This window comes from Myotis yumanensis, unplaced genomic scaffold, assembly GCF_028538775.1.
Source record: "Myotis yumanensis isolate MYYU_CA2020_CCGP unplaced genomic scaffold, mMyoYum1.0.hap1 SCAF_16, whole genome shotgun sequence".
In the NCBI taxonomy this organism is placed as follows: Eukaryota; Metazoa; Chordata; class Mammalia; order Chiroptera; family Vespertilionidae; genus Myotis; species Myotis yumanensis.
The window spans coordinates 37634076-37654522 of NW_027223767.1; the positions used below are offsets into that span (position 1 = coordinate 37634076).

Sequence of the window (20447 nt, forward strand, 5' to 3'; positions counted from 1 at the left end):
CCGGGCGAGGCGGAGCCGGCCGGGAACTTTTTAAGGCCAGGCCTGCCAACCGCCTCACCGCGGGTTCCGGGCGCCCCAAGGAGAAGCGGGTGGCGGAGCGTTGGAAGAGGGCTGAAGGCTGTTTGCAGAATGGGAGAGGAAAAACATGGTGTGAATGAGGCCGTTGGGTCCGATCCTGAGCTCTCGCTAACCCGGAGAAGCCCATCTGCGCTTTCGGGCCAAGTCAGCTCTGGGAGTCCGATTATTGGGGACATTCTGTGATGGGGAAGGTGATGGAAGCGCTGTAGGAAGGGTTCTCTGGAGGCTACTGGGTGAGAGCAAAGCGAGAGCTCCTGCCACTGTCCAGCGGTAAACTAGGACCCTCCTCCTTTGGCTCGACTCCAAAACACACCCGGACTACCTCTGCCTTTGCTTGGCCCCACACCAAGCAGGACCAGCTCTTGTCTCTGATGCCAAATGCAGAGCCAGACCGCTTCTGCCTTGTCTCTCCTCATCCACAGATACAGATTAGAACCACTTCTGCTTGCCCCCTCCTTGCCCTCTCCGTAGGCATCAGGGCTCTTGCCTTTTCTGCTCCCCTCAATATGGATTTAGGACTACTTACGCTTCTGCCCACCCTTTCCTCCCCAACAAAGACCATAACCTCCTCTGCTTCTGCATCTCACCCCTTGGGACACTATTCAAAACCTGTATGGAATCAAAGCTCACCCCAGAGACAGCTGTGGGCATTGTTCCTATGACAGCAGCCAACACCAATCATACTCTGCAGCTGAATCAAACTCTGGGATAACTGGCCACAAAACTGTTCACAACCTATTTCCATCTGGTGTCCAGGGTGCCTCTTTCTGACAACATTTCTAACACTCATCCCATCCACTCCTGCAATGGTCATCAGATAAATGGACGCTAAGAGGGAAGAAAGGGCTTAGGAGAGCAAAGAGGATGGAGCAGAGTAGGGTTCCTACCAGTCCTTGGCTGGTGACAAGATCTCCCCCCCAGTCCCTGTTGTACCTGGCCTGCAATAGGTACAGGATCAATGGGGAGTTCCATGGCCACCTTTCCAGGCCTGGAGGTGAGGCTGAGCCTGGACTCGGTCCCCCCACATACTGTGTCTGAATCTATGGTTGTGACTGGGGAAGGGAGAGGAGGGGTATAATGGCCCATAGTGACTCATTAAGATTTCTGCCTCATCCCTGGGGCCCCTGTGGCGTGAACATGGTACCAAGTGAATTGGTTGGCGCCTTTGCCCTTTCTAGACACAGCAACAGGGCCCTGGGGTATGGTGGGGGAGTGACTGCAGTGTAGTTCCTCCAAAGCCCTAGGGCTCTCCAACCAGCCTCTAGAAACAGCCAGAGACAACCACTACAAAAATAAAGAATTTATTTCCTATCCAAAGTGTTGAGTGGTAAAGGAGAACTGGAGACCAGGGTGAGGTTGTGAGAAGTCAGGGCTCCGAGGGAGACCATATTGGTAAAGGGGAGAGCAGGCTTGGCTGAAGTCTGGAGGCAGCGGAGGGGCAGGAGTGCTGCTGGAACTGTTTCAAGTTGTTGGCAACAGAAGAGACCACCTTCAGTGATAGCCTGCAGAGAGAAACAGAGATGCTGACAGGCCCACACCCAGGAATAGGAATAGACATTGCTGAACCCAAAAAGTACCTTTTGGGACACAGGATCCTAGAAACACACTCTAAGGCAGTGGTTCTCAACCTTCCTAAGGCCGTGACCCTTTAATACAGTTCCTCATGTTGTGGTGACCCCCAACCATAAAATTATTTTCGTTGCTACTTCATAACTGTAATTTTGCCACTGTTATGTATCTGATATGCAGGATGTATTTTCATTGTCACAAATTGAACATAATTAAAGCATAGTGATTAATCACAAAAACAATATGTAATTATATATGTGTTTTCCGATGGTCTTCGGTGACCCCTGTGAAAGGGTCATTCGACCCCCAAAGGGGTCGCAACCCACAGGTTGAGAACCGCTGCAAACTCAAACCCCACAAAGACCAGACAAATAATTCAAATGAGGGAAGTTAGCGGAGTGTCAGGAGATGATGAAGAAATATGGAGGCTGTGGAGAAGTGGAGAGTAGAGTCCCCATCTAAAGAGGACAGTGGCCACCCAACACCAGCTGAGTGTTGCCAGGTGGAATATGGATTGCTAGATCTCCCAAAATGTTATAGAGAGGCTGGAATAGTTCGGTTCTTATGTATACTCTCCTGATTTTTAATGCTGGCAACTCATTAATATTTTGAAAAAATGCTGAGAGCCAAAGAATATCTGGGGGTCATCAGTTTGTGTCCTGTGTGGGCTGTGAGCCCCTCCAGCTCGGGTTGTTGGTAGGAGGCCTAAGAAGTCTTGGTTTGCTCAGATGCCAGCCAGGATCTGAAACTTAGCCCTCTTGAGGCAGCACTGCTCTCAAGGTTTCCGTCAGAGACCAGGGGCTGGGACAGGACACCTCACAATGTCACTACACTGTCTCCGCAGTGGGCTCTGCAATCTATCCATCCCTCTGGCTATAGACACCCAGATTCTGCCTGCGGTGGCCTCTTCATTTTCCAGGCTGGATCTGGGGCCCTTCCCCATCCCCGTCTGCTCCCCCATCTCTACCTGACTCCAGGTCCTGGGGAGAAGGCAGGCCATCTCATCTGCCCAGCCTGATGGGCATCGTGCTCTGTCTCATGCCTGTTGGGTTCCACGGCCTTAGGTGACTCCCCTCCCAAAGGAGGAGCACAGGAGAAGGTTTGGAAAAGGAAAGAGGGTCGGAAGTGACCAGGCTTTATGGAAAAAGTCCTGAGAATCCAGAGCCAACCAGACCAGCTGGTGGCTGCTGACCCGAGGCAGGAGGCCCTGGGCTCAGCCCCTCCCTGATGGCAGGTGGCAATGCCCACCCCAGACAGGCCTGGGCCCAGGGCCAGGGTCAGTGGAATGTGTCTGACCTGGACCGGAAGCTGGGGGTTGGAAGTGAGGCCTCTGGTACCGGGGAGGGTCCCAGAGGGTCAGGCTCTGAGGGGTAGGGGGACAACACGTAGGGTCTGAGGTTGGGGTGGGCAGTCCCCATCTCTGCTGTCCCCACAGTGGCTGGGCAGTGGACCTCAGCGAGAGTCGTATCCTGGATGCTAGATGGCGTTCCCGACCGACAGGAAGAGATGCATGGAGGCCTCTCCTGGAGGCGCGGAGGGCCTGAGGGCTGAGCGGAGACTGTCGGGTGGCCGGGGGGACCCAGCCTGGCCTGCAGCAGGCCCATAATGTGCCGGAGCTCCTGGCTGAGCTGAGACACTTCTTGGTTGAGGCAGGAGATCTGTTGGAAACACATCAAATTGTTTCCCAGGTGTCACAACATTCACTCCCCTCCTAGGTGCACCCCCCTCTACAGTTTACAAAGTTCTTTCATAACCACCCTCTGCTCAGGGCCACTGGGAGGAGAAGGCAGGGCAGGGGTTATTTTTGTCTAGATGTAAGTATCCCAGCCCTTTTCCAAAAAGGATTGGGGACAGCCATCCTCCCAACACCCCACTTTTACAAGATGCAGAAAAATGTGCTCAGAAAGGTTACAGGGCTCCGAAGCTACAGATGTCGCCTGACTGTCGGGTGATCCCATCACACGAGCTCAAGTGTTTTTCAAATTTCTGGGAGTACAGAACCAACTGAGAAACTTATAAAAGTGATTTCTGGGCCCTGCCCCAGCCATTCCAATTGGGGTGAGACCCAGGAGTCTGCACTTGACCATGTCTTCCAGGTGCCCATAGACACTCAAGTGTGGAGCCCCTGGCCTAGAACTGTGAGCAGAAGCAGGGCTGGCCCTCAATCTTGCCGAACAGGGGCTGGCCCCGCCCCCGGCCCTAGGCCCCGCCCCAGCCCAGGAGCTCCCCTGGGAAGCTCGATGTTTATCTGAAGGAGGGAAGGCCAACTCCCCAGGGCTGGGCAGCTTCGCTGTGGCGACAATCCTGAGATCCCCTCGGGAGGAGGCAGAGGCAGAGCCTCCACATACAGCCTCTGGGCTCTTCCTGACCAGGATTCAGATATTGGGCTCCAGGTGCCCCGAGGCTGAAGGCCCCTTAGCCTCCCAGTCCTTTGCCCCCGTGTTTGCTTAGCTCTCATTTCGGGGGGGCTGGGCTGAGGGAAAGGCCTGGGGCATTGTGACTGGGTTGGGGCCATTCTGTGCAGGAGAGGATCCCGAGGTGGTGCAGGGAGGAGACAACCTGAGCCAGCGGGGCAAGAGGGGAAGCACCGACCAATGAGGACTTAGACTGTGCTGGGGACTGGGCCAGGCATGTGTGCGCTCTCATTGCATCCTCACAACCACAGGGGGAAGAACGCATTATTTCCCCCATTTTTAGGTGAGGAAATCTAAGGTCAGAGTGGCTGTGGGACTCGCCCGAGGTCTCCCAGCTAGTGTACATATATTTATGTTATTTTATTATTTATTGCAGAGAGGAAGAGAGAGGGAGAGAGAGAGATAGAAACATTGATGAGAGAGAATCATTGATCGGCTGCCTTCTGCACGCCCCCTACTGGGGTCGAGCCCGAAACCCTGGCATGTGCCCTTGCCTGGAATCAAATCAGGGACCCTTTAGTCCACAGCCCAACGCTCGATCCACTGAGCCAAACTGGCTAGGGCTAGTGTGAATACTTAAACTGAGGATTCTGACTCCAAATCCTGACATGGTTTATATGATATTCCCAAAATGATATTCTCCAAAGGTGGAAGCGAGGAACCAGCCCCAACCAACCTCCTGGTTCAGCCTGCAGACCTTTTCCTTCATCTCCTCGGCTTCAGTGGCCAGTTCCTGGCTGGGCCTGGTCCCTGCAGGCAGGACGGGGTAAAGGGAGGCAGTGAGTGCAGGGAGCATGAGTTACAGCTTGGGCTGGGCCCCCTCCAGTCACTGGGAAGGCAGGGAGCAAGGGGAAAGGAAGCTCTGGGGTCAGGATGATGGGGAAACCAAACTCTTAGGCTGGTTTTGAGGCCCTATGACTTCCCCAGTATCCCCCACCACCCTGGTCGCCCCAGCTCTAGGCACGGATCTTCCTTTTGATATCTAAGCATAACGTGCTCTTGTCTTTATGCCTTGCAACAACTGCCTTACTCCAACCCCTCAACCTCCTACCCACCCTTTAAGACCCAACTCAAGAGCCCCCTCCTCTAGGAGGGACAGTTAAGGGAGTTCTCCTTTCCTACCTCAGAGCCCTGCTCCTGTCTCGGTTGTGGTACTCGGCATGCTGTTCTGGAATCATTTATCTGAGAGTACAGGTGTGTCTCCCCCACTAGACTGGGAGTTCACTAGGAGTGTGGGCCAGGTCTGGTTTATCTGTGTATTCCCAGCACAGCACCCAGCACATGGTAAGGCCCTTACTACATGTGGGATGGATAGATAGAGGGGTGAATGAATGAAGGGCAGGTGAATGGGTGACTATGAGTGGAAGTCCACTGCTGGCCCTTACCTGTAGGGGAGGCCTGAGAGCGGGGCCTAGGGTGCTCAGGCCTCCTGCTGAACTGGAATGTAGGAGCCTCTGCTGTGCTGCCGGAGTCCTCAATGCCGTCCACTATGCTGGGACAGAGGCAGTGATCATCAATCCCATGGGGCGAGGGTAAGGGCCGGAGCAGAGCAGGCAGAGGGTGAATGGGGGCAGCAGTGCCAGGGAGCTGGGGAGGAGCAATGGTCAAAAGGGTGGGATGGGGTTGCAAGCTGTGGTGGGTCAGGAAGGGCACAGGGGGCACATGGGGCAGAGACAGGGGGGGAGCACTGGGGACAGAGCCCAGAGAAGGTTCTGGAAGCCAGCAGTGGTATGGAAATGGCAGGGTAAGCTGGTGTCTCACCGAGGACTGAGGTCCGTAGTTCCAAAGATTCCCAGTGGGGGAATAAGAAGCTGGGGGGGCTTCCTGGCAGCAAAGCCCCTGGGGGGGCCATGAGAGGAGGGGCTGTGGCCTCGACCAGCCAGGGCAGGGGATGGGGATGGGGACAGGGAAGGGGAAGAGACAAGGGCTGAGAATGGAGGCAGCTCCTCGCCCAAAAGGCTGACCAGGGAGCCTCGGGGCCTTGCTGGGCTAAGGTTGGGCAGCAGGAGGGGCCGGCGGGGCTTGGGACCACCTCCGGGCTCCGACTCAGCCTCGGCCTCGGTGATGGATGGCAGGGTCTTGTCTGAGGAGCCAAGGCTTTCGGAGTGGGGCTGTGGGCAGAGGGAGCAGCTGGTGTTGCAGGACAGTGAACAACAGGCCCCTTCATTAAGCAACAGTCTTCACTGGCAGATGATGCTCCCCATCCCCTCTCCCTTCTCCCTGCAGCAGAGGAGCCAAGGAAAGTGTCCCCATCTCCCTCCTCTCCCCCATTCAACCTCAACTCCACGCAGGAAGGGCATGTTACCTGGGAGGGCCCAGGGGATCGAGGGGATCGGGATCGAGGGGATCGGGAGAAGCGGCTAAAGCCCTGTGGGGACAGAGGGGATCATCTTACTCACGCCTTCCCCCTCCATTAGTGCAACACCTCCTCATCTCACCCATCAGTGTTGTGGGGTTTGAGAATATGGAGCCTTTTTGTGGATTTGAGTCAGAGATACCTCCAACTCTGACTCAGAGAAATCCTGAGTGGAAAGTCAATGTGAAAAGCAGTAAAAGACAAAGGCCTAGGGTGTACCCTACAGACCTAAACCAAAATGGGCTCAGGAAATATTTGGTGAGTGAGGAAGCCCCAGGGGATGGTGCCCAGTCCAGAGAGGAACTTTATGGATGAGGAACACGAGGGGGATTGTTCCCGACGTGGGGGTCCTTTGGGGATTCTGGAGGGAAGCTGAGGGTGGGCCAACAGGAGATGGGTTAGTACAGTTGGAAGTAAATGTGGTGAGAGATGGTCCATGGGGTTGGGTGATGGCCAATGGAGTAGGGTCAGTGGGATTGGAAGATGTTAAATATGGAAGGGACAATGGCCAGGGGTGCCTGGGGATGAGGATATTTTCAGGGTGGAAGACAATGCATGAGGCTCTCTCTAGGGCTGAGGGAGGTCTGCTTTGAAGGAAGGAACCTCAGGGGAGATGGAAGTTGTAGGGGTCTACATACATTGGTGTCAGAGCCCTGGCGCAGGTTGAAGGTGAGGTCCCGGGGCAGACCAGCCCGGAAGGCAGCCCCATACTCAGGATAGAGCTTCAGGACCTCCGCCAGCCCTCGGCTGCTCAGCTGCTGCAGGCCACAGTAGGTCAGTGCCTTCACGTCAGCGCTGGTCTTCAGCACACAGCTCGGGCCTGCTCCTGACCCAGGCTCCTGTCCTGGCTCAATGGTATCTGCCCCAATCAGGTCCCCCTTCCCTGTAGGTAAGGGATGGGGACAGTGAGCTGGGGCCAGTCAGCTGGGGAGAGGGTCCAAGAGGACATACCTAGTCAATGGGTTTGAGGGGTGGCCAGTGTGTTTGAAGGAGGGCTGAAGGTAGGATTGGTGGAAATGATCAATGGAATTGGGAAAAGGTTAGTGGAGAATGACTGAAGTTGGGAGTCAGTTAATGAGGGGTGTTAGTAAGGTTGGAGGAATGACCAATGGAATTGATCAGTGATCAATAAAGAATGGCCAGAGGGGTCAGTTAAAGGGTAAAGGTCAATTTATTTGGGGGACCAGTCACTGGGGAAGGGTTGATGGGTTGAGGGGTGGCCAATGGGATTAGGGGAGAGTCTGAGGGGAACGGTCAAGAGGGGATGGTAGTGGGGTGAAGGGACCAAGAAACAGTACTCCTCAGCAGAATTCCAGATGTCCACTAAAAGCATCCCAGGCCCTAGATTCTTGGCCACTCACAAGGCCTCTGGGGAAGGTTCCAGGGTAGGCAGTAGGTGGTGGTGGTATCCTCACCCAGGATGGCCAGCACCATGTTGTCACGGAGCACCTCAAGCGAGCCTGAGCAGACGTAGTAGTGTGCCTGCAGAGCGTCCCCGCGGCGCAGCAGGTACTCGCCCGGAGCACAGAAGGAGGTCTTGATGTGCAGGGAGAGGGTCCGCAGGCAGCCCCTGCTGGCTGCTCCAAACAGCGGCAGCTGCAGGATCTCCCGGTTCAGGTGCATAGCAATGTCAGCTCTCAGCTCATCCGGGAAGTCACGCAGCAACTGCATAAGGGGCACAGGTCATCCGGGCCATCCCCGCTGCAGCTGCTACTTGATGTCTGCAAACGTGCTGAGCTGTCTCCAAGGAGATAGCTCCAACTTGCCCTGTGCTTCGAAGTTATCTCTTTCTGACCTCAATTTACTTGTGTGTGGACCTCCCAACCCAACTGCGGGGGCAGAGACTAGGTCTTCTGTCTGCCCACTGCCCTTGGTTACGCACTAAGTCGCTCACACACGCCCTGGCTCCTCAACACCACAAATGCAAACTCTGCTTTTAAATCACTGTGGACCTTGAGCAATCCATGTCCTCTCTCTGGGCCATCTGTAAATTGCTGGGTTACACTAGAAGATCTTGAATATTATCAATGACCTCCTAGACCCAAACTTAATATTCACAGTTCCATCCCCATATTATGGAGGCCTTCAACCACTGTGGCTTGTTGATCTCTTTCTTGTCCCCATTGTCTCCCCAGGCTCCTCTTCAGCAGCGTACTTCTTTCCTCTCTCCTAACTTTCCACATGCTCCCTGCATCATAGCAACCAGAGCCATGACTCCCCCACTCCCTGTAAGCCAGTGGTTCTCAACCTTCCTAATGCCGCGACCCTTTAATACAGTTCCTCATGTTGTGGTGACCCCCAACCATAAAATTATTTTCGTTGCTACTTTATAACTGTAATGTTGCTACTGTTATGAATCGTCATGTAAATATCTGATATGCAGGATGTATTTTCATTGTTACAAATTGAACATAATTAAAGCATAGTGATTAATCACAAAAACAATATGTAATTATATATGTGTTTTCCTATGGTCTTAGGCGACCCCTGTGAAAGGGTCGTTCAACCCCCAAAGGGGTCACAACCCACAGGTTGAGAACCGCTGCTGTAAGCCCAGAGCCCTATGTCTGGGTCCAGACCTATATTTTCAACTACCTACGGGACAGACTCCACCGGGACCTCCCACAGGCACCACACTCTCATCATGGCCCCACACTGGGCTCTCATTTTTACCCCCAAGTACAGTCTTCTCCCTGTAACACCCCCACCGCACCCCTTGCCCCCAGCCAGAAACCCGGGAATCACTCTGAGCTCCTCTTCTGCAACCAGGACCACCAAGTCCCACGGTGCCTGTGCTTAGAAACCTCTCCTAGATCCCCAGGCCACTCCCCAACCTCAGCATTTTGCAGGATAACATCTAAAGTCAAGGGCCTCTATGACCTGGGCCTGCCCACCCAGGCTCTTGCACTCCTCTCCCTCTCCACCCGCCACGGTGCCCACACTCCCGTTCCTGAAGGCTCACTGAACTACCTTCCGTTTCCTGAACTCACCCTGCTCTTTTGTGTCAACATTTCTGGACCTGCGCTCCTATTGCTCTTCCTGTCTGGAACGGCCTTCTGGTAGCAGGCCGATTTCCTTCTTGTCCTTCAAGGTGCCACCTGCCCGTACTCCTCTAGGCCCAGACGCAACACAGTGGGGATCCCAAGTGGCAGGTACACCCCTGCAGCAGAGTCCCATTCACTGTGTAATTTGTTTACTGTTTGCCTCCCTTACCAGGCTGGTGTCTCCCTGAGGGAAAAAGCTGTGATCACCTCGGAGCTCCCTGTGTTCAGCACAGAGGCTGGCCCACAGCGGGTGCTCGGGAATTGTTGGCCGAAGGGAGCGTGGCATTAGCTAAGGCCTGAGCTCCCTTTCATGTCCCAAATTCTAGTGCACGGGACAAGGGATGTGGATTTCAGTGGGCACGTGCCCTTGTGAATAACACCTCACCTCCCTGTAGCGGCTACAGGGTTCTCAACCTTCTGGCCCTTTAAATACAGTTCCTCATGTTGTGACCCAACCATAAAATTATTTTCGTTGCCTTGGCCGGTTTGGCTCAGTGGATAGAGCGTCGGCCTGCGGACTAAAAGGTCCCAGGTTCGATTCCGGTCAAGGGCATGTACCTTGGTTTCGGGCACATCCCCAGTGGGAGGTGTGCAGGAGGCGGCTGATCTATGTTTCTCTTCGATGTTTCTGGCTCTCTATCCCTCTCCCTTCCTCTCTGTAGAAAATCAATAAAATATATTTTAAAAAATTATTTTCGTTGCTACTTCATAACTGTAATGTTGCTACTGTTATGAATCGTCATGTAAATATCTGATATGGAGGATGGTCTTAGGCGACCCCTGTGAAAGGGTCGTTCGACCGCCAAAGGGGTCGCGACCCACAGGTTGAGAACCGCTGCGTAGCCCATCTGCCTCCATTCCAAACCCGGAGAGGCTGTGCCCTCTTCCTCATCGCACGGCCACGCAGCCATGCGGCAAAGACCAGGAGCCCCGGCACGCTACCTGGTTGGCGTCGATGCCGCTGTTGACAGCCCACGTGGTCTGGAAGTACTCGAGCATGCGCTGCTTGAGCGGCCGCGGCAGGCGGTGCAGGCGGATGAAGTCCTGGAGGTCCTTCATGCGGCTGTGGTAGAGCGAGCGGCGCGAGTACATGCGCTGGATGATGGCCGTCACGTTCCCGAACACCACGGCGTGCATCAGCGCTGCAGCAGTGGCGGCGGGCGGCAGGTTAGGGTGGCCGTCCGTTCCCAAACCCACCCTGCCCTGGACAGGCCTCCGGGTTCCTGGGAAGGGCAGGAGGGCCAGTGGGCTCCTACGTGCCCACTTGGTGGCAGGGGCTGGCTTGGGAGGGGAATAGAGAGTGGTCCTGAGAGGGGTCCTGAGAGGGGTCAGACCTGATGCTCCTCTCATCCCCCTCCCCACCTCCCCCCAATTAGGTCATGAACTTGAGTTTCCCGTTCCCTAAACAAGACACCATGCCTGTCTGTGGAGTCCCCAGGGCCGGTATGCAGCAGGCCAGGGGAAACGTCTGTGCATGAATGCAGGCCTGTCTGGATGGCCTTCTTGGGCCCCGATCTCCCTATCTGCATGCTTGGCTTGGCAGGCCGGCCTCACCGCCTATGAGCATCGTGCAGATGGAGAAGATCTTCTCGACGTCAGTGTTGGCGCACACGTTGCCGAAGCCCACGCTGGTGAGGCTGCTGAGCGTGAAGTAAAGCGCAGCAATGTAGGCGCTCCGCCGCGACGGGCCGCCCGCCGAGCTGTTGACATAGGGCACCTCCAGCCGCTTGCCCAGCTCATGCAACCAGCCTGGAGGGTGGAACGGTGCAGGTGGTGGAGAGCTGGGTTTCCCCGAGCTGCCTGCACTCGACTTTAGTCAAGTATTTACAGCGGGGAGGGGAGGTTTGCATGGGCAGCCTTGGCCTGAGCCTAGGCACCGTGAACTGGTTACAGTTGCAGCGCAAGGCTACCAACTCTCTATACCGCTGACTGTTCAGGGGCCTCTGCCACACTCTCATCGTTTATCGAGTGCCTCCTGTGCACAGGGTGCTGGGACTTGACCCAGACAGACATTCTCCCTGCCCTGGTGGGAATTACGGTCTGGAGGGGAAAGAGACACCAAATAAATCATTACGGGTGGGAGGTGAGCTACTAAAAGGGAACTATAAGAAGAAAAGTGTGTGTGTGTGGGGGGGGGGGGGGGGAGAATGGGAGATAATCTGTAATACTATCAACAATAAAAATGTATTTAAAATTTTTTAAAAATTAAATAAAAGGGAACTATAGGGTATCTTAGGAGTCATACTGGGTTAGGGAAAGCCAATACAATGGGTGGTGGGGAGTATGGTCCCTGAAAAGCTCCCTTAGGACAGAGCATTTTAGCTGAGATTGCAAGGAACAGATGGGTCACCTAGGTGAAGGGAGGGAAGACAGAAGGAAAAGGATTCCGGAGAGGAAAACATGGTCAAGGCCCCGAGTGAGAGAGCCGTACAGCGCGAGTGCTGGAGGAGGCCAGTGCGGCTGCGGCACAGGGGGGACGGGTAAAGAGGAGCCAGGTAGGGACAGAGAGGGCGTGCACTGCGTGTGGACTTGATTTTGATGGCAGTAGGGAGCCACCAGAAGGAGCCAGGGAGGAGTACTGCTCACTCTGCCCCAAACACCCTCCTACTACTGGGGAGTGTCCCATACTGTGTTTTAATCGCCTATCACCCGTCTTGCTCTCCTCCTAGGCTGTGAGGTCCCCCCAAGGCAAAGCCCTTGTCTACAAATCAGTGCTCCCACGCTTGATCCAGAAGGAGCTCCATGCGCGTTGGTTGGGTGAATAGAGAAATGTGGGTGGTGGGTGGTGGGTGGCGGTACAGGTGAAGGCGTCCGCGTGGGTGCCTGAGTGCACAGGGCAGGTGGGCGGGTGGTCAGTGAAAGTCCGGGGCCAGTGGCTCACCGATGTCCCAGAGCAGTGGGTTGTTGGCCTCCATCTCCCGGCGCCCGATGACGTACCAGACACAGGCCATCCAGTGGGCAAGGAGCGCAAAGGCGGACATGAGTAGCGTGAGCACCACCGCGCTGCACTGCGAGTACCGCTCCACCTTCTGCAGCAGCCGCAGCAGCCGCAGCAGCCGCACTGTCTTCAGCAGGTGCACCAGCGACGTCTGCAGGAGTGTGCGGGGGAGGCTGTCAGAGCCTCCTCAGAGCCTCCATGGCCCCCCGTGTCCCACCCCCAGATGCCCTGGGGCCAAGTATTTACAGCGGGGAGGGGAGGTTTGCATGGGCAGCCTTGGCCTGAGCCTAGGCACCGTGAACTGGTTACAGTTCCTTTTCCTTCTGTCTTCCCTCCCTTCACCTAGGTGACCCATCTGTTCCTTGCAATCTCAGCTAAAATGCTCTGTCCTAAGGGAGCTTTTCAGGGACCATACTCCCCACCACCCATTGTATTGGCTTTCCCTAACCCAGTATGACTCCTAAGATACCCTATAGTTCCCTTTTATTTAATTTTTAAAAAATTTTAAATACCCCTCTTTACCCAGCTCATGCAACCAGCCTGGAGGGTGGAACGGTGCAGGTGGTGGAGAGCGGGGAGGGGAGGTTTGCATGGGCAGCCTTGCAGCAGGAAGAACACCTCTGCTCTCTTGGGAGGGTGACCAGGAAGTGCAGGGGACGGGAGAATAATATTAAAACCAAAAATGGCCAACACTTGGTAAGTACTTACTATATGTGAGGACTGGGCTAAGTACTTGTAATCCTCATTTAAAAAGTTATGCTTTCAGTCCAATGATCATCATTGTTTCCAATTTGCAGATAAATAAACTAAGGCTCAGAGAGGTTAGTGACTTGCTCAAGGTCACAGACCAAGGAAGTGATAGAGCTGGGACTCAGATCTGGGCTCACACCAAAGTCCATTTTGGGTCATGCTGCCTCTTAGCACTGTGGGCTGGGGAAGAGTAAGTCCTGGCCAAAGGCAGGGGGGTAGACAGAATGACCTCTGGCCCCTGCACAAAGCCCCTCGCGTCCTAGCACACTTAGCTGTGGACAAGAGTGGTTGCTAGTGACGACAGCAGTTGTGGTGGGAGTCACCCTGGAGACAGAGAGAGGCATGGTAGGGTGGGAACGGGCTAGGACTGGGAAAGGTTTAGGTTTAGGGCCCTTTCCTCTTGTGGGTCGGCTGCCAATGAAATGTTGAGGGAAGAAGATCAGGGACTGAGGGAGCCTGGGCTTCGAGATTTCAACCCTTGTGGGGCTTGGTGGGGGTTTGTGGAGCCAGTGGCCCCTAGTAAGGCTCCCGTAAATGTTGGCTAATATTACCACCACCACAGTTTCCATTTGGTTATTAATGCCTCAGCTAGCTCTCCCAACCTTGGAGATGAGGAGCAGGTGGAGGCTCATCTTCTCACCACTAGGGCGGGGCTCTGGGACAGGGCGTGGGTAACCTGGTCTGAAGGCCCTCACTGTCCTCTCAGGGGCCTCCACCAGCATCCCTGTAGCCCTGGCCCTACATGGCTCCTGAACAACCTCACCCATTCTCTCTCATTTTAGCTGATGGAGGTGGCCCTGAGCCCCCCATATGGACCCTCTCCAAGGTTTAATTAATGCTTGCCCTCACCTCCCAGAGCTCTTGACTTTAGTCCTTCAGGACTTCCCCCAGTCACTGTCCCTGGGCCCCACTCCCTTGGGACCCTCCTCTCCCTCTCCTTGGACCAGATTGTCCCAGGCCTGGCTCCTTCCATTCCACTGCTCTGCTGGTGCCTCCTCATCCTCTCTCTTTGCTGTGTCCTCCTCCAGTCCCAGCACTGCTCCTCACCTCCCTGTACACCAGACCATCCACTCGGGTACCCTGGTTTCCTGGGAAGCAGGGTGCTATGTTGGAAAGAACACTAGACTAGGAGTCTGGAGACCTGGTTCCAATCTCCTGCCTGTTACTGCTAGCTGTGTGACCTTCAGCAAGCCACTTACCCTCTCTGAGCCTCTGTACCCATCTCTGAAAAAGAGGGATAAGAGAACCTGCCCTGAAGGACTATTGTGAGCTTCCTATGTGATGATGATGTGTGAAAGAACTTAGTAAAACTGTCAAGTGCTCCTAAAGCTACCATAGCGGGGGGGGGGGGGGGGGGGGGGGGGGGGCGCACTGCCTGGGAGGAGGGACAAGGGGCTCTCTGTAGCTCTCTCTTTCCCCAGCGACAGCTGTCTGCCCAGCTGGCGCAGTCTAGTGGGTACAGGGGATGGGGAGGGGGTGGGAAGCTCTTCCTGGAATGGCCCGAGCCTCAGGGCAGACACGCACATGCACGTGTGTGGGAGCGTGCATACACGTGCACACAGCCGGGAGAAGAGGCCCACAGCTTGTTGGCAGCTAGTTAAATCCGGCTGCATGTAGGTGGTTTCCCACTATAGCGAAGTGTGGCAGAGAGAGGAGCACACAGGGAAACCGCTTTCCACTTCCCCAACCCCAAACCAAGGGGTCTGGGGACAGAGGGGGGGGGGACTCCCTCCCCCTGGACCTACTATCTACTGGCTGGGTGCAGAGCTGACCACTCAAGGGCATTCCACGCAGCCCCTAGGGAGCTGGGAGGACACTGGTCTTAGCTCTCTGCCTCCAAACTCACCCCACAATCTCTCCCTCCTTGTCTGGGCTTGCTATGCCCCCCACCCCATGCTCTTTCTCTTCATCTCCTGCCAGCCAAGCCCTACCCTTTCTAGGGTCTAGCTCTCCCTCAACTTCCTCAGGAACCCTTCCCAGGCCACCCTGGCCTCTGCCCAGCTGGGCTGCTTTGACCTCCCCAGCACTGGCTAGATTTTAGATCCTTTTTTACCCGTGCCCATGTCCCAGTCTGGAGCTCCGAGGTCAGCTGGCTCCGTACCAGCCTCCATGCACAGTACCGGGGCCCATGTTCCACCTCATCCCCCTCTGCTGTTCCTGCTGGTCCCTTGCGGAGTCCGGCCCCATCACCAGCCTGGCTGTTGGAGGCTGAATCCTTGTCCCTTTTCCCCAGTGACCGTGCCCCACACAGCGCTTTCCAGACAGCTAAATGCTCATCAGTTGTTTGTTCAATAAAGATGAGGAAAGCACCACTCATTTGGTATCAGGCCAACGCTGCCTTGGTAGCTCGACGTAGCTTTTCATTTGTCTCAGCTTCCCTCCGAGATTGTGAGCTGAGCTCCCCAAGCGCCCAGACCCTCTCAGGTCCTTCTCAGCTCCTAGCACAGGGCTCTGCCCATAGCGGATGCCTGACCAAGAGTCACAGATAGGTTGATGGGAAGGACTGGGACTGAGTTTGGAGTCAATCCCTTAGTGGGAGATGCTGTGCTGAAGCTGGGAGGTTGGTTAGCTGCTTGGTGGGACGGGGGACACTCACCACGGTGATGTTGAAGATGTAAAGCAGGTCAAAAGGCAGAGCAGCAATAAGGTCGACGAAGAACCAGGTGGCCAGGTAGTGGAGACCAATGGAACGAGGAGCAGAGACCACCTGGCCGGACTGGGACACATAGGTGGTGCGGAAGTTCAGAATGATATCTGGGGGTGCAAGAGGCTGTTACGAGGGTGTCTTGGTCTAGAAACTCAGGCCAAAGGGCCAAGAAACTGGCTAGGCTGGGAACAAGCCTTAGAGACCCAGGATGGAGTTAGGGTTAGAAATGGGGAGACAGATTGGGCTTTTAGCTGATCTTCAGGGAGGAAAGGTCTAGAGGCAGACGGCTGCAGGGGTCAGGAGTCAGGGCCCATGGACCATTAGAACCTCAAGACCCAGAAATGGATGGGCTCTGAATGACTGGGTCCTGCAGCCCAGGACAGAGCGAGGCCAGGATGACTGGGTCCCTCCAGCCCGCCCGCCAGGGTGTGTGGGGCAGAGGGCTAACCCAGGATGAAGAGCATCTCCACGGCGATGTCACTGACAAGGGTGTGTCGGGACGCGATGGGGGTGTCATCATCGCCCAAGAAGCAGACATTGTAGGGGACGGTGACCGCAACGTAGAAAGTGGCGAGGAGGATGAGGCCGTCCCATACCGCCTTGGGGACGCTGTAGTGGAGGAGGAGGCAGCGGGACCCCCCCACGGAGGCCACCTTGTACTCGGGCACTGATGGCTTTGGCTCAAACACGTTCTAAGGGGAGAGGGGTGGTGGTTGGGGACACTTGGGGGAAAGAGGAGCCAAGGCCGGGGGAGGGAGAGGCAGGGGCTGGGGAAAAGAGGGAGTGGACACTGCGAACACAACCACGAAGAGACAGAGGGTGCAGGAGAGGGGCTCAGGGGTGGCACCGGACCCTTCCGTGGCCAAGCTACTGCTCAGGGCCCCTTGTGAATCCGTCATGTTTTGTGGGGAGTTTAAGGTGTGACCTTCACCCTGCTGAAGGATATGATGACAAATCAGGCACAAGCCCTGCCTCGAGGGGTCACTAGCTTCTCCCTCAGGTTCCTCTTGGGTGCTGGGGGCCCGGGGGAGATCGGTGTATCCAGGACTGAGGGGAGACTAGCACAACAGCCCACTCCTTATAGATCTTAGAGACTACACAGAGGGTTGGAGACCCGATCCGTGGCTTTATCGGGGGTCCTAGATGAAGGCTAGGTGCGAGGCCCTCAGTGGGGGCTTTCTTCCTCGGACCACAGCCTATGATCCCCCCATAGGTAACTCTATCAGCCAGAGTTGGGTGATATAATTGCTGCTAGAGCCCAGCCTTGTGACAACTTCTGAGCAGAGTAATCTCAGTCACAAGGAAGCAAGGGCGGTGGGGATGGAAGGGGGGGCGGGGTAGTGGGGGGCATGAGTTAGAGCAGAGTTGGACGTGAGAAATGGGCAGAGAGAGGAACAAGTCACTGGAGGGAGACCAGCCAGACAGGGAAACAGGGAGGCAGTATCAGGGCCTCGGCGTCATGGCCGGGAGGTGTTGGGGTGGAGACAGGACTCACACGATTGGTTTTCATGCTTCCCTGGCCCCGGCGGCCAAAGTGGCCAGTCAGTCTGCGCAGGACAGTCCGGTTCTGTCTCCTGGCGAATCGCAGTCTTGAGCTGGCTCCCCTCCTGCCAAGGGAGTTTTCTATTGGAAAGAAGGGTATGGCGATAAATGGGGGCACATCCCACGAGGCTGGGGAGGGAGAGGTCTGTGTGACCTTGGGCAAGGACCTCTGACCGTTCGCGCCTTCTCCCCAGACTTGCAGTTACCATGATTGCTGTCCCCGTGGCTTCCGGAGGGGCCGGGTCCTGGGCCTCCACTCTGAGTGATGTCCTTGAAGGAAAAGAGGAAAAGCACAACCTCCCCCGCCCCATTCTTGATGGGCATCATGTCCAGGAGGCACCGAAAGGCTGAGCCTGTAGGTGTGGAGAGACGGAGGGAGAAGGTGAGCAGCCGTGGCATCCCTGACCCCCTGGTTCCTGGGCATAGTCAAAGGGTTTGGTAAATGTTTGGAACTGGAAAAAGTCCAACGCTGACTCCTTCACCTTCCAGATGGGGCAACCAAGGCCGGAAAGGGTCAGGGATGCACTCAGCGTTACCCAGCTTGTGGCAGTGTCGGGGAGGGGGGGGGGGGGACCAGCACCCAAGCTTTCACTGTGCCAAGTGGACTCTGGGTAAAGCCTGGGGTCTGGGCAGGGCTGCAGGCCAGGCCAGGCCCCTCACCATCCTTCCGGTAGAAGCAAATTTCAGTCCGGTGCTCCTGACGGCCCTCCAGGGCCTTGTGGAGCCTCTGCAGGGCCGGCTCACTGGTCTCGGGACCGTAGAGGAAGCGGCAGCTGCCGGTTTTCTGCATGACCTCGGTGCGGCCGTAACCTGTGAGCTCGCAAAAGCCGTCGGAGCAGTAGACGATGGGAAAGCCCCGTGGGCCCTGCGCGTTGGCCAGGAGGAAGTTACTGTCTGTGGGAAGAAGAGGTCAGGATCAGGCCCAGGGCAGGAGGGGAGCTCAGCTTCCAGGTGGGCAGGACCTCCCCCGAGCTGTTGTCAGGGGTCCCAGAGCCAGACGCTTCCCAGGCTCCCATGCGATTCCTGGATCCTGCTTTGGGATATTCTGAAATAAGAGTAAGAAGAGATAGAGGACAAGGACAAGGACTTAAGGGCGACCTGGGACTTGGACAGGAACTACTAGGGGATTGGAGAAGGAACCCCAAGAGTTCATGCCGTTCATCCCCCTGCCTTCAAGCGAGGACGCTGTCACTGTGGGAGGCAGTACGGCACAGTGAGCTAGGGAATGGGCTCCACCACCCCACCTCTGCTGATGGCTGGTTGCGGAACCTTGGGCACGTTAATGAACTCCTCTGTGTCTCAGCTTCCTTGCCTGCAAAGTGGGGGGTAATACCGTGTATGTGCCTCACATGGTTGTTGTGAGAGTTGTTACCTGGGGAAAACCTTTGGGGACAGTCTGTGCCACAGTGTCCACTCCTCCAATGTGCACAGCTGTCAAAGCACAGCCCTAGCCACTACCCTGTCATCCCATTGGAGAGGGGAGAGGACAGGGATTCTGGTGCCATGACACCCATTTTATTGACAGGAAATTAGAAGGCAAATCTCCTTCATGGGAGGAGGGAGAGTCACGACTAGCGTCCTGACTTCCAAGAAAGGTCCTCTTTTTAGCACCCCTTTATCTAATTCCGGGCCTGTCCCCAGTGTCAAAGTCTGACAGGATTGGGCAATGAAGTTGGGGCTCCAGCAACCCCAGCCGCAGGACCTGAGCTGGCTCCCTCCAGTTCCGATGGATAGGAGGCCACCGAGGGGCTCTCTGGGCCATCCAGGGACAGAGTCTCAGCAAGGGAAGGGGCCTGAGACACAACCAGTCCCGGGGCACTAGGAAGGGTGCGTGCCTGGGCATGGGGCGGCTGATGGGGACACTGAGGGTGCTGGGCCCTGGGCAGCAGCCTCCTTCTTCCATCCCAGAGCTCGTTGCTCCGGTGATGGGCGCTATGGAGACAAGGGAGGCGTGTGTGGAGGAAGGGTGGGGAGGCGGGGAGCCCCACTCCGCCCCCCCCAGATCAGTTTCCGCCCTTGGGTACCGCTCCCCATATCTTCCAGATGTAGCAAAGGTGCCCAGAGGGGCAGGCAGAGATCTCTAGGCTGCAAAGTAGGAAAAGGGAAAGGCGGGAGAAGGGGCGGGGATGGAGGAGTGTGGCTGTCCAAGGTCCTGAACCTGGGAACCGAGCTGGGGTGGGCGAGCGGGGAGTTCCCTTCCTCCCACGGACCACCCCCCTCCTCCTGCCTCACCTCCCTCGAACACAGACGCGCCACGATTTTGGGGCGCGTGACCTTAATCTAAACTAGGTCCTGCCGAAGTCTGATCTGTTCTCCCTCCCTCTCTTTTTCCTGGGGAAAGGGGGTGCTGGAATGTCTGGGAGCGACTCCCGAGCGCCTGGCCACTTCCCGACCTCCGCGTCTCGGATACCGCCAACCGCGCCCCCAGCCCGCAGAGCCCTGCCCGGGAACGGGCCGCTCTCAAGGCCTCTCCTCCGTTTTGCACACGAAGAGCCTTTCGTGCCTCCGGTCACACCCCTTACCTTGGCCCCCCGCACTCTGGGCCCTCTCCCCGCCTCCCCTCGCGGGGCACTCTCAGCGCTGTTCCTCTACCGCGGCTTCGGGAGCTCCGACCTAGACCCTCCACCCGACTCCCCCTTCCCGCCTCTGGTCCAGAAGACCAAGCCGGCCCCGACGGAGTCTTGGCCCCCAGCAGGAGCCCCCGGCCCCAGCCTCGGCCCCACTCACGCGTGCCGTCGAAGCGGGTGGCGATAGTGTCCAGGAAGGTGTTTTGCGGGGCCAGCAACCCCTTCATGACCGGCATGGCTCGGGGCGCGAGTTGGAGGCGCAGCGCCGAGGGCGGTCAGCTCGGCCGGGCCTCAGGGGGCGCGCTGCCGGCGGGGCCGGGGCGCCCCATGCGCGGGCCTGCCTCCTACCCTCCCTCTCACCACCGCCGCCTCTGCTCCAAACCCCTCGGCTTTCGGCTCGGCTGGGCGCCGCCTCGGCGGCTCTTTTCCCCGCGGGCCAGGTTCTTTCCCCAGGCTCGGCCGCGTCCGCCACGTGGCCCCGCACGGGGAGGGGCCACCCGTGACACCCGCACCTCTCTCCGCGGCCCTCCTTCGGGAGGGGA

General features: G+C 56.7%; 1 protein-coding gene across 1 annotated transcript; it reads right to left on the minus strand.

Moving 5' to 3' along the window:
* Positions 1-1363: 1363 nt before the first annotated feature.
* On the minus strand, positions 1364-20372 carry KCNH4 (potassium voltage-gated channel subfamily H member 4). Its single transcript, XM_070395446.1, is given in 17 exon segments — positions 1364-1580; positions 2615-3305; positions 4738-4811; positions 5447-5553; positions 5823-6222; positions 6225-6429; positions 7056-7300; positions 7833-8082; positions 10404-10603; positions 11016-11210; positions 12343-12550; positions 15746-15903; positions 16245-16488; positions 17292-17419; positions 17545-17691; positions 17999-18232; positions 20066-20372. Coding segments are annotated over 16 exon segments (3252 nt in total). The 5' UTR covers positions 20142-20372; the 3' UTR covers positions 1364-1580; positions 2615-2924.
* Positions 20373-20447: the final 75 nt, after the last annotated feature.